This window comes from Centruroides sculpturatus, unplaced genomic scaffold, assembly GCF_000671375.1.
Source record: "Centruroides sculpturatus isolate CEXI.00-Female unplaced genomic scaffold, Cexi_2.0 scaffold1508, whole genome shotgun sequence".
Taxonomy (NCBI): Eukaryota; Metazoa; Arthropoda; class Arachnida; order Scorpiones; family Buthidae; genus Centruroides; species Centruroides sculpturatus.
The window spans coordinates 80495-95477 of NW_019385649.1; the positions used below are offsets into that span (position 1 = coordinate 80495).

Below are 14983 nucleotides of genomic sequence, written 5' to 3' on the forward strand. Positions count from 1 at the left end.
ATATATATTTTTATTAAATAAGTATAAAAATGTACAAGAATCATTTCTTGCATTATTAAATATAATAAAAACTTAATCTAAAAAACTTATAAAAAAAACAAAATTAATGTGTAAAAAGTAAAATCCTCTATAACAGTTATTGCAGATATTAGGATTATTTTACCTATTAAGCACATTTTTCCAGCATTAGTTAAGGCACGTGACGAGCAAAAATTTTTATTACCGTACAAATATATAATTTTTTTTCAAATGACAGTAGAAAGATTGAGCCTAGTTTCCATAGTTTACAACTATTTTCTAGTATTCTGACGAGGCTCGGAACTTCTTACATAAAAGGGAAGGGTATTGCAGATGCCATACCTCTTGAAAGACAATATGACAAATCCAAGATTAAGAAATTTATTTTCTCTTGGGTTTGTTGGAAACAATGTTCTTGCATTTGGGAATGTGTCTGTCTGCAGCAGCCTCATTGAATTTTCGATTGCAATAGGGACACTGCACATAGTCTGGATTTTCGGAAGGCTTCGGAGGAGGCAGGTCAGAAATCTTGCCTCCTGCTGCCAGATGCTTTTGGACTCTCTTGGCTTCTCGAATGCTTTCCAGGAAAGATTCATGCTTAGTTCGCCAATTACTCTTCTTTTTCTACATAAGAATTAAGTCATTTGAATTATTTAATTTTTATTTAAAATAATTGTAAAAATAAAATGGTTAATATAATTCTATTATTTATGCTAATGTTTGACTTTCACAGATGCAAAATTACAGTTTTATACAATAATGTAGAGTTACTTAAGCAAGATGAGTTCTTGACTCAATTTTAAAAGACAAGTCTTATTTTGGTTTTATTCATATATGGCAATGCAACTTATGGACAATCTGTCGAGAGGTATGTTTCCTGGGAAGTCTTTTGGGAAACTGACCCCCTATCTAGGTATAACTAACATGAAGAAAACCTGGAAAACTCCACATGGCCAGTCCTTTGGCCAGGCATGATGAGTCTCGGATGGAAATTGTTAATTTATCTAACTCAACAAATGTAAAAATAATAATTTTTATTGCAAAATACAAAAAGTGTCTTTATTAACTAAGTGTTCATCTATATGTATAAATGAGCATGTTTGTTTGTTCACTATACACTGCTAGACTATTCAACAAATTGTTACAAAACTTGACGGTTATGTTCAAATACTTCTAACATAGATTGTGTCGTACATCCCACCCAAGTTATTGATTGGATTTCTATATACTGATTAATTTCTATCTACGTTCGATTGCTGGGTTTATATGTAGCACTATCTATTGAAAAAACTAACTAGCGAATTAATTAACTAAACATAATTCTTACAAAAAGGGATATAATTTTTAAAACTACATATTATATTCAATTAATTACTGCAACAATGATATAGTGCAAAATGGATGTGTCATTACTCCATTACTGCAATAGGTAGCACACATTGCTTGCCTGTGTGGATTGTAATAGTGTTTTGCTCCTGCACATCATACTTTTTCTGTTAGAAATAGAGTCATGACAGTCATCTAACTAACCCTGTTCGGGGAAAAATTTTGAATCAGTAACATGATTTCTGTTCCAAACCGGAAATTTGTATATAGTTAATCTGGGCCTCCTGTCCCCAAGCTTTTCACATCTGGTCCCACTTTCATCTATCCAACTCCATTCTCGAGATTAGGAAGGGCAGCCAAACAGACAGTCAGGCAGAGGACAGTCCTAATTTGTAGTGTACAATTTTTTAAAATTGCAGCCCAATAATTTTTCTATAAATGCAATATTTAGGAGAATATACTTCCCGTATAGTTTATACAATATGTTGCCAAAATTTAAACACTATTATCACATAAAAGCAATTATTTTAGCATATTCTAGTTTTATATAAATGGAAACTTTAAAATATCTCATATTAGAAAGAAACAAAGCATTTCAATTGTAACTGATAATTGATCTGGCCACTATTTGCTAAAAAATATTCATATCCAGACAGTAAAATTATATATATTTTTAGTAACATGTACAATATTCTAAGCAACTTTCCAGAACACAAGGATACTATTAGTTGATAGGATAAATAACCTGGATTCCAAGAAAAAAATTTTAAAATCAACATGCAAAATTATGAAATAATTTTTATTAAATAAATGTCTGAAGTATTATTTATTTTGTTTTTTTTATTGTATTACATGTTTTATTACATGTTTTTATTCTGTATAAATCCAATTACAGTATTATATTAATATTAACATAACAGTTGTGTATAGATTTTATTTTTTTCTAAGCTTAAATGATTGCTCTTTGTAAATGCCTGTAATAAAAGAATGGAATGAGCTGAAAGGTGGGGTAGTCAACTAGACATTCTTCCACAGCTGCACTTCAGGATTTAATACTTATAAAAGCTGGCAAGGCAATAATGTAGCATTGTTATGGTATCATTAACCTTTTGTTTGTTTTAAATTTATCTACAATTTTGTTTGTTGCTTGTTGGATTAAGTTTATTTACCGCCAGATGTTAGAAAGGAAAACATTAAAAATATCATTTTTGGAATGGTATATTATAGTCAATAGTAGAGCAGGAATGTCACAAACCAAAGTACAAAAAAACCATCTGTAGTCCCCACAAACATTATATTTTATGATTATTTTAGGCTATATATAACAAGTTTTCAAATGGCTTATAAAAGTGGAATATTTGAAAATTACTATTTTTCTTGACAAAATATTAGTAAACAACTGAACTCCAGTGCACACTACTGTCTTTACTTAATAACACTATCCAATCATAACGGTCAGATATGTTGCACAAACTGCATGTGTAACATTCAAGAGCCGTATGTAGCTCATAATCTACACTTTTAATGTAGAACAACAATGGCAAACATTACTCAATGTAAAAATAAAACAAAAAATGAAATAAATATTATTTTGTAGCTACATTCTGCTACTTCTAATTATAAATCCATAATTAGGAGTAGCAAAAATAATGAGAAGTTGTGCTGTAATATACAGCATAAAATATACAATATAATTTTATGTTTTAATTTAGATAGACCAGTTTTTCTATTTATAATGAACCTTCCTAAAGATCAATTGCAAAGATGTTGGTGATTTTTTTTTAAACTCTAAGCCAGGGGTGGCCAACATGAGGCCCGCGGGCCGCATGCGGCCCTCGGGGAGTCGTGTTGCGGCCCGCATGAACATAAATATTAACTTTTTTGTACATATCACCAAATGAACATTAGAAGAGTTCAGAAGGTTTGGAAGAGTTCTATGAAACGTATTTGGACAAGGATAAATATCCTGCGTTTTACAAACATGCTCTGTCGATGGTTTCGGTATTTGGAAACACTTATGCGTATGAACAACTTTTTAGTCGCATGAAGTTCATCAAATCACAAGTGAGAACACGAATTACTGCTGTTCATTTGGAAAACTGTTTGCGTGTAGCGACAACATCAGTAGAGATGAATTTTGATGCACTTAGTTCTGTAAAACAAAGTCAGATGTCTCACTTTTAAATATTTTTAAATTGTCTAATAAATATGTTTCTCGGTTATGTTTTATTTTCTTCAAAAAAATATACCTATTTTTTGTGTTTTTTTACATTAAACCAGGCAAGTGTTTGACAACGATCTCACCTACTGGAAAGCAACGATGTGGTTGAAGCTGTAGCACGCTTGCTTGTTTACTTCAATTAACAAAAAAAAAAAATTTGGTGCGTGGCCCGGCAGGAAATATTATTTCTGAAATTTGGCCCACCTGCTAAAAAGGTTGGCCACCCCTGCTCTAAGCCAATAAGTTTTATAGTTCCAGTTAAAGAGGTTGTTATGATTTGAAATCAATAAAAATACTTATTTTATCTTTCTTTTTTGGGTTTTATTGTTTTAATTGAAACATTTTTAATATTTCACAAAAAGCATAAACAGTAATTCACTATTCAGCAGTTGAATTCCCAAGAAATAGAAATAAACAATTTGAAATATTTGAATTGTTTGTAAATGTAATGAATGTCAAATAAATAAAACCACACGTGTAATAAGAAATTAATTAAGTAATTAAAAAATCCACATAATGAGGTGCTTTTTCCACAGGTTTTTTTTTCTTTTTGAATTTCTATCTTCTCTAATATCCTCACCATATGGAATTTCTAAAATTGTTATTTATTTATTACTGACACAAAAGATAAAAAAAACATATTTATTTATTTGAAATTTATTATATTTGTAATCATCATCATCATCCATCCTTTTTCTATGTAACAAAGGAGTCAGGTGTTGATGTGCTGGCTCTCCAAACTATATTATTTGGACTCTCATTTAACTGTAACTCCTTTAAATGTTTCCTAACTAGCAGTTAGGAAACATTTCCTAACTGCTAGTTAGGAAACAATTCCCAACCTTTCTTTGGCTTATATCTACTTCTCTTAGTTCCTAAGTCCCTAATTCATCTAGCCAATTCATCCTCTCCTCTTCTAATCACATGCCTAAGGTACCTAAATCTATTTTACATAAACTTCTCTCTAATGTCCATACTATCTGTTTTATGCTCATTCTTATTTTGCCAATTGCATTCTGCCATTTTATACCTATTCTGTTTGTTATATCTGCATCCAAGCCTTCTCTACTCTCTAATGTCAATCCTAAGTACTTAAATTTTGCCATCCTGCACTCTCTCTCTCTCTTCTTGCTGCTAAAGTCAAAATATATGAACTCTTCTCTGCTAATCTTTAATTTTTTACTCTCTGGTCTATCTCAAACTATATTTGCAAGATATTCAAATATTTCAAATTGATGTTTGTTCTATTTCTCTAAAATAATATAATATTGTTTTATGCAACTAAGTGGACCTGATGTGATCTAACTTCAAAAGCACTTGTTATATAAAATTATGCATGCTAGTTAAAGTTAAAAGCAGGAACTTGACAAGACTATTTTGTTTTGCTGTGTCTTGCAGGTTTTCCACAATTCACAGGATATAGTCTTACCACTTTTCTACTGCTTTCTATTGCCTATATAAATATATAAATGTCCCAAAAAAGTTTCTTTACACTTCTACGGGACTGGATGAAAAAATAGTTTTTTTATGATTTATGCATGTTTATCATTGTTAGAGATGTCTTGCACACCTTGTATTTTACATGTAAATACAGTAAGTGGAAATAATTCAGTTTTCAATAAAATAATCTTACATCAATGGACCCCACATAAAACAATCCTTAATGCAATGAGTTTTGGGCAGAAAAATGGAAGTATAATGGGATAATCTATCTTAATTTTAAAAGATAAATTTAACCTCCCACTCAGAATTTTTAGGACAATCACATTTTAGGAAATAAGCTTTCAATAATGAAGGAACATGACACACACACTAGAGAATGGGTGTAGTTAGTATCCAAGTGTGATTTCTCCCCCTTTGTCAATGTCAAACAAAATTCAGTTAATCTTATTTATTTATTGTTAGTATAGTTTTCCTCTTTCCTTTCGTTTTGCACTCACTTGGTTATAACTTGCAGCAGCCTTTAAAGCTTATTTTCTTATTAATTTTATTGTAATGCAAAAAATACAGAACACACAAGTTTCTGGCTTTTGTGCCCTGTATTTGGGTTGCAATTAGGGTTTCTCAAACAGGATCCCGGGATCCTGGTTGTTTTTTTTAACCTGGAAAATCCTTCTCGTCCCAAGAAATCCCACAAATTTCTTAAAAGTTCACTTTTTTCTTGTTTTCTCTTAAAGTTAGGAAATTTTGCAAATAGAAAGTATAATTAAATAATAAACTGTCAGAATACATTTGTATTTATTAATTTTAAACCTACTTATTAGTTTTTTTAATTTTTGCTCATTATAACATGTCACAAATGATCAATAATCAATATGTAGCTTATTTGTAGCAAGACCCTGAAAATTCTTTAGTTGTCAGAACCTGTAATATCTGGAATAATTGTGCTTACGCTATATTAATTTTTAACCTTGCCCAGTAGCTTCAATAACTGCACAATGCCAGGTTGTGTAAATTGGGCAAGGATACAAACAAGTATGAAGTTTTTCTTCATAAACCTGATTATTAAAGCCAAACAAACTGCTGAATTATCGTGCTGTAAGCTTGATGTTTCTACTAAAGCAGCCAAGGTAGACAAATCAAGAATACTAGAGAGCAAAAGTACTACAATCTTGAAAACAAACTAGAAATCTTCCAGGCTACAGGTGAAAAAACACATAACCTCTGTCTTCTCTTAAATGCATTAAACACGATTCCATTCACATCAATTGAATTGGAAAGGGCATTCTTGGTAGTAGGACTTTTCATTACTAAAATAAGAATCAGATTGAGCAATCAGAGTATTGATCATCTTTGCTTTTTAAAATCTTATTATAAAAATTTACAATAATATTTTGTATTATGTTTTATTTAAAAAACAAAAATTACCTTTTAAGTTAGAAGTTTGATCTAAGTTCATTTTTTTTTTAATTTTCAACTCAATTCAAAGCATTTCTGTTGTTGTTGTATGCAGTTTCCAGCAAACTTTAATAAATTTTTTCTATTTGTGAAAATTTCTACGTAATTCAAAGGTAATTTTTAATATATATCTTACACAGCATTATTAATATGATTTTGGAGGTTGCAGAACGTATTAAGTTACTTTAAAAAATGAAAATTATATCATTTGATTTCAAGATATTTTGTATATCTTAAAAATAATTAATTCTATCCCAGGACAAGCAAAACACCGGGAAATGAGAAATCCTAGTTGCAATAGCAAAATTTTCAGTACTTGATAGCTTTCTGTTTTCTCAATTAGTTGTATGTTCTTTGGAACTTAGCATAAAGTTGCTATTGAGAACAAATACAGGAACACTCCTTTTAATGGAAAAAGTAGATTTATTTTCTATGATTTACAACAAATATACATTTTGGGCTCATTGCTCCTCTTCAGTCCTTATTTTATTATGTAAATTGGTAAAACTAAAAATAATTATAGTGACAACCGGAATAACTAATTATTAAAACCGTGGGGTAGAACAAGTAAAACTGTAGAAATTATATCATTTTGGTTAAAACATATAAAAAATTGACCAATAAAGATAATAAAAACATAAAATCCTTAAAGCCAATAAAAACTGGTTAAAACAAAGTGTAAAGGCTTTACACCTTGTTTTTTGCTAGGTTTCAAAGAACATACAGCAAAATTTTCTTTCATTCCATCTACACTTTACAAGTTCTGACTTTCAGAGAATATCTGTTGATTGATGTAATTGTTTTACTGAAAAATATTTGAACTTTTCACCTTTGAAAGGTTTCCATCTTGCTCAGGTTCCAGCTTTCACAGGTTTTACTGCATAATTCATTGATCAGTTTATTTTAGATGAATAAAATCACTTAAATATGCAGGTTACTGTTTTAAAAACCAAAAATTTCAAATAATTTTTTTTTGGTAATTACAAATATATCTTTTTTCTTGGGTTGTCTTAGCATAACTAATCCTAAATAACTAAATCTTTTTTTATAAATTCAGAATCTGTGTTCTAAATGATAAAACTGATTTGAAAGATCCACAATCATCAAAATGTTTTTAAATAAATAAAAATCTTCAGCAGGTATTGATCAGTTACATTCTCAATTATAATTGAAATACTTTAAAGATTCATTTCTTTACACATTTAGTGAGAACTTCTCATATTAAATAAAGTAAAATTTTTAATTAAAACTAATAAATTCTATATCAGAAAAAAAAAATACTATGATTAACTTCAATGTGCGGATGCTAACTGTTCTCTATCTCATATTATAAAAGATATTTTTACATACAGTGTAACAATGTGAAAATTCCTAACCTTTATATGATATTAAATTTAACTGTTTTGTATACTTTGTAGTAACTTTAATTCCAACTAAAAATTTTATATCTTACCACTGGTTCTTCTTTTACTGATATTCCTTTTCTTACAAAACTTTCTGCTTCTGTACCTTTTACTCTCATTTTACAAGCATCAAATACTTTTCTTTTCTTTTGATTAATTTTTTGACAGATGACTTCATGTTTTTCTATCCTGTCCTTTGCAAAATGACGGCCACATAGAGAACAATTCACCGTATTGGGTGGAGGAGCTGTCGAAGATTTTACGCTAGCAGTACCATTACTTCTGATGTTTTTATTTTTGTTATTTACAGAATGACTTGACAACTGAAAAATTAACAATGCTTAAATTAATAAAATAATTATAAATGTGTAATGAATAAATATTTCTTTAATATTAAATCACCAGAACAATTTAGAATTTCATTTATATTATATAAAAATTTATTGATTATATTATATTTATTATATTACATAAGAATTTATTGATCATAAGCATCAATAAGCAGATAAAAAATAAATAAATCAAAAATTGCCAACAACAAGTTAATTTGGCTAAGAAATGTATCTATTACTATAAGAAATTTGGCTTTGTCCCAAGTCAGATCCGATTTGTAGGTGGTCTAATCTGGATATGTTGAGGGTCAAACTCGTAGCAGGAATGGTGTAAGGAGTCAAAGTCCAATCGTTATTTTATATTTTGGGCATTATTTTTAATTGTTAGTTTCTTTTCAGGGACTTTTTTATGTTTTAAGGATGGAAAATCCTAAGAAATCCCCAAAATATACTAAATTGAAAATTAAGACCAATGAATATTTATTTACACAAGTGACTGATCCTGTAATGTTTAAATATGTAAATAGGGTAGTGCGGAATTATACTTGTAAGCAGAAAAAAGATGACACACCTGTTCAACAGTGTGGTGTAGCTCCCAAAAGTGACCTTTATTGAATTGAATTGTCTGGCATCCTTTTGATAAAGTGATTAACTCATAAGAGGTGTATTCTTTGCTTTTATTTTGATATTGGTAAAGATTTAATTAATTGTATGTCCCGAGCTGGGAAAAAATAATTTCTTTTATTGATTGCTTGTTTTTTTGTAATAATTGTACATAATTGGTCTTACTTGTTTTAAATATTTGAAATATATATTTATTATTAATGTCTTCTTTATAATCATTGTTGTTTATTTATATATATATATATATATTACTGTTTAACCTAATAAATATTATTGTGAATTTTTGCTTATATAAGTGTTATTTTGGATTGCTTATTTTGCTTTCCAATTAAGTCTGGTCCTGGTACTTGAATAGAACCCTAATTTTGTGTAATTGTGCTTTTTGTGTTGTGCAGTACATTACAATGAATAAGGATTTTCTTGGTGGTCACAGGAAGGAAGAGAATTTAAATTTTAGACTGCGTTCTGATTTATATCTGATTATTCTGCATTAAGTAAATACTTCTGATAAGCCAGGAGGTTCAAAGGTACTTGAGACTCATTAGATTTTAATTCAGCTCTCTAATAAAGCCAAATTTCACTAATCAATTGGTTGTTAAAATTAAGGTATGGAATAATTCAGATGCCTTCATTATTCTGTAATAATTTTGCCAGAATAAATATCATTTTAAATTAAAAAAAAGAATGGTTTTAATATTGATATAATAATTTTAAAACACAATATAAAATCATTTACATTTTTTTAAAAAATAAGGTATATACAGTAATTTATAAAGCAAATATTAAATAAAGAATGTAAAACTTTTAAATTGGGTGTTAAAACATACAAAGTTGTGAAAGCAGATTTAATTATTTCATGTACTTTCCTTTGCATTAATGCAGACTTCTTAATTTAGGTTAAGATATAAGTATATAAAAATAAAAAACAAATCAATTCTTTGTAAACTGATATTATTTTTTATTTATTTTTTTATCATTTCACTTACATTTAACTATTTTATCCATAACTTGTTTCTAAGAAATTACTTTATAATAAAAATACTTGAACTATTCATTGAAATTAATATTTTAAATGATTCACATCTTGATTTTAATATCAAAAGACTGCTCAATTTGATATTTTGTATACATTTAGTGTGCTGAGCTATCAAATTAAATACTATAGCTATTTGCTTTGTTTGTCATAAAAATCTTTGCTGGATTTTAATATAATAATATTTTTTAATTTTTATTTCAGAAATTTAATATTTCAACAATTTTTTGTATAAAATTCAATTTTGAAACAAATATTGTTTAAGATTATTACAGTTACCTTTTAAATAAAAATTACACACCATAAAAAAACCTTAAATCATCAGTAAAGAACTTTAATATACTTAATTTTCAGACAAATCTTTTCAATCTACTACTAAGATCATCTTCAGGTCTTTTTAACATTCCAAAATTGGAATGCAATAAAGAACAATGATGTATTATGAAAAAGAAGAGAAAAGAAAAAAAATTCAAAACATAAATATATACAAAATTACTACAATGTAATTACAATTTAAAAATTATCCTTTAAAGTACAAGAGAAATAGTGTACAATTGAATAACACTGATAAGTAACAGCTATCAAGTAGTAGTAATATTACATCAGTGTTGGGTGTGGGTAATAAATAACAATGACACATTACAAAAAGAAGAGAAAACATTCTAAACATAATTATATATAAAATTATATACCTTAGTGCAAGGCATATACATGATTTAAGATTTTATGGCATGTAATTACTGTTTATATCAATCCAGTCTGGTGTAGAAGTTGAACTTTGTTACAACTATCTTCTCTCATATAAATTGGATTTTATATTGTTTGTTAGAATAAAACTAGAAATAGGTATTAATTACTTGTATGACTCATTAACTCTTGCAATGTGGGGCTGATTGTGTTTTTATTCTGGTAAAACTGATTAGTATCTCACTATTGTATAATCCTTCACTTCATGAATGGATTCATTTATTATCAAGTATTGTCAGATACACATTGTTCAAGAATATCTCACTATGGAATTAAAATAGATAATCAAGCTCCAGCAGGTACAGTGCAACCAGAAAAATGGACTAAGAAATCAAACTGTCACCTATGTCTCAGAAATAAAGACAGCAAGACATTTGTAGTAATTGCAGTAAAATCATCAGAAAGAATTGTAAAAATAATTCATAGAGAAATTATTATATATTTATTTCAATAGTTTAAATAAAAAAAAAAAAGAGTTAAAATTTTTAACTAATTCTAAAATTTTAACAATAATCAATTAACAAATATTTTATAATTATAAATATTTGTAAGTGATAAAATGTTAAAAATAAACAATATAAATACAGATTTGTGAGGATATAAACAATCATTGCTATTTATTTGCATGGAGTCAGACTGACCCCATATTTCAAATAATGTAATTTTTTTATGGTATCTGATAGGTATTAATTTAAAGAGTTAATTTGATAAACTCAGTTAAGGAAACTATGAATATTTTGGAAGGGAATTACAAAATCTAAATGTTCTTTAATTCTGTAAAGCTCTTCAATAGAATGATGTTCCATTATAAAACTTCAACTGTCAAACATCAAAATATTGAAGACAAAACTGAATGCAAGTTTGTGAATGTAATGAACAAATGTGATGTAACTACAAATCTATAATTTAATTTCTATTTCTAATTAATGCATTATTATTTCATGTTCTCAAGATTAACAAATTTCATTTTGAAATATAAAGAGTAAAAATATAATATTAAAAAATAAATAAATCAAAAATTGCCAACAACAAGTTAATTTGGCTAAGAAATGTATCTATTACTATAAGAAATTTGGCTTTGTCCCAAGTCAGATCCGATTTGTAGGTGGTCTAATCTGGATATGTTGAGGGTCAAACTCGTAGCAGGAATGGTGTAANAAATATAAAGAGTAAAAATATAATATTAAAAAATAAATAACTAATTTATAGAGCATTGTTAATTTTTACTCAAATTTCAGATCCATGCAATACAATCAAAAGCAGAAATTATTGGCCTTAAAGATGATCTGTAGAAAATTAAAATGGGTAGAATTGAAAGGAATATGATAAGAAGAATGGTTAAGATAGAAATATTATAGTTACAATAGAGGAGAGAATAGTTTTGAAATGTAAAAAGAATGGCATATAAAAACTTACCACTAACAAAATTTAATGGATACCAGAGAAAAGTCACAAAAAAGATAGATCTAGAAGTTGGATATAAGAAGTTAAAAAGCCATGAAAATAAAAAGGAATTTTGGATGGAGAGATAAAGAAAGTTGAAAGAAGAGGATCAAAAGAGATTATATTATAATAGTATATAAACTGTTTGGTTTCAGATAACCATAGTGAATGAGAAATCCTGAAAGAATTATCTAATATAAAAAATTGAAATTAAAATTTTAAGTGTAAATAATAATTTTCTATTTACACTTAAAATTTTAATTTCAATTTTTTATATTAGATAATTCTTTCAGGATTTCTCAATAATAATTTTCTATTTACAGTATATATAAAAAGGTTATTCATATTTTTCTTATATCACTGATCCAATAATCTAATGTACTGTGCAAGAACAAAAATTTGATGCATGTTTACATACTTTTATACAAATTTTTTTGTGTATTGCTAGTTAATTTAATCTTTAAAAAGTCTGCAGATATAATTTTGCACAATAATTACCATCTGTTTATTCAATCCAAAGGTATTTTCTTTGGCTACGCTTCTAATGGGTGAAGTTCTTCCAATATTAAGTTTTGCTAATTTTTCTATATTCTGAAAATTAAATAATATATTTAATTATGGAAATTTTAAGTCACAGTAAATAGTTATTTTAAAATATTTTTATTTTAATATTTCAATAAAATTTCAAATTAGTTTCAAGTTAGCTAACAAATTAAGCCTGTAAAATAATTTATGATATATGTGTGAGAATTGAACAAATAAAAGGAAAACAACTAAAGGATGACCTCATCAGAAGCTCTAATATATGTTAACTTTTTGACCTGAGAGAGTATCAACTTATGCTTTCTCAGAATTGGTAGTGACACCTTTCCCACACCTCTAAGGTATTTGTTACTTTGACTGACAAGGAATGGCTGATTCCAGTCAGTCATTGCCCATTCTTTCAACTGTTCTGATTGCTGTGCTTGTGTGCCTCTTTTGGATTAGTGCTCTTCTGTGCCCTCAGATTCCTCAACATCCCTTTACTTGCTGCTTCTCTTCCAAACTGCTAACAGAAGGACTACATTCCAAAGATCCACAATGGGGATTCTAGTTCTGATTTGTGAGGCACCAAAAATTTGTAATCTTTCTCTCTCTACAAAATGCAAATATCCTGTGTAACATGTTGTACTAACTTTCATGCCATCTAATAAATGTTTAAATGTAGTAAATTCTGTTGAATGAATCAACTCCAATGCAGTTCTTTGATGTTTAGCCTGGAGAAAAGAACATTTTCATATATCAATCTCTCTTACATTAGTTTACTGGATACATAAACTATTTTGACACACAATATATTATTATACAAAGTGATATTTACAAGATAAGAAATGGATGAGGGCATAGGTGGTCTGCAGTTCATCTGCAATTTATTTAAGTGGTCTGCAGATCCATAACTTTCAGAAGCACTGTTCTAGAATACTCTAATCATTTCAAAATATTCTGGCTTTAATAATTTCATTTTGGCCTCATAAAATTTTTAGACCTTATGTATTAAACCTGCTAACAAAATATTTCTAAATATGTAAGATATTAATTAAAATCTTATAATTATAAAAAAAGATGATATAACTTAAATTACAAAATTTTTAATATTTCAAACTAAAATATATCAGTTTTAAGAGGATTTTTATATATATATTGACATCATTTTACAATATATGTTTAACTAGCAAATGAACCTGGCATTGCTCAGGCAAACGATTTGGATGATTTGGTAAATATTGTATGTTTGGAAATTAAGTATTACTATCAAAAACAAAAAATCGCATCTAAAATAGTACAGAAGCCATCTCTAGGTTAAGCCTTAATCATTTCCCTCTCCTCCCATGGGGGAATTTCCAAAAATCCCTTCTTAATGTGCATTTTCATGATGTACCCTAACTGTGTACCAAATTTCACCTCTTCAGGTTCAGTGGTTTGCTCTGAGTGATGATGAATCAGTCAGGATATGTAATTTTATATATATATAGATTAACTGAATTAAAAACTTAATGTAGTAGATATATTCTTTGAAGTTAGCTTGTTAAGTAAAAATACATTAAGTAAACTATCTAACAAACTGTCAGCAGCTATTAGTGATGACCTTTTATGAAATCATGTTACATGGAAAATGTGACACTTAGTACAAAAATTGTCCATTATTAATAAATTACAGTGAAACAAAAACACATTAACTGAGGATTTCCCATACTTCACTGCTCAAAAGATGTTACTTTGACATTAAAATAATATGGAACTATCCACACATAGATATCAACACAAAATCTATTCAAAATATTAACATTAAAAGATAGGTTTATAAATACAGAGAATATATAAATATATAGATTTAGGCAATAAAGGACACTAAAAACATTAAATATAAAAAAAATTCATAAATTTTGTACAGAAAAAATTTGCATTATTTAATAATAAATATTTTCTTTGCAAATAATTATTTTAAAATTATTAATCATTGTCAAGTTATAGAGGTATATTAAGAAAGAATGAAAGTCATAAGCAATAGTACATTTAATATTTCGATTTCGGGGTCCGATGCATATGTGGCTAGGGCTGTGGTCAGCCTCCCGTGCCAGATATCTGCTTGGTGTTCACATAGGCAGGTGTTTAAGGAGTGTTTGGTTGAGCCGATGTATAGTCTGGTGCGATCAGGAGGGTCCCTCCTGATTGCACCAGACTCCCCGGAATCTACTCTATCCCACTCCGTGACAATAGACAAAACGTGGAACTACTATACATCGGCTCAACCAAACGCTCCTTAAACACCCACCTACGTGAACACCAAGCAGATATCCAGCATGGGAGGCTGACCACAGCCCTAGCCACATATGCATCGGACCCTGAAATCGAAGTACACTTCGAGAAGGCTACCATTATTGTCAACACGCCCTACATT

The 14983-nt window shown here is 28.4% G+C and overlaps 1 protein-coding gene across 1 annotated transcript in view; it reads right to left on the reverse strand.

Moving 5' to 3' along the window:
• LOC111640878 overlaps nucleotides 1-14983 on the reverse strand; it is a 32169-nt gene continuing 17186 nt past the window's right edge. Inside the window, exons 3-5 of the mRNA XM_023386958.1 lie at nucleotides 12544-12636; nucleotides 7917-8189; nucleotides 1-642 (exon numbers count right to left, since the gene is read on the reverse strand). Coding sequence (XP_023242726.1) covers nucleotides 400-642; nucleotides 7917-8189; nucleotides 12544-12636 — 609 coding nt within the window. The 3' untranslated portion in view covers nucleotides 1-399. The remainder of the gene's footprint in view (nucleotides 643-7916; nucleotides 8190-12543; nucleotides 12637-14983) is intronic.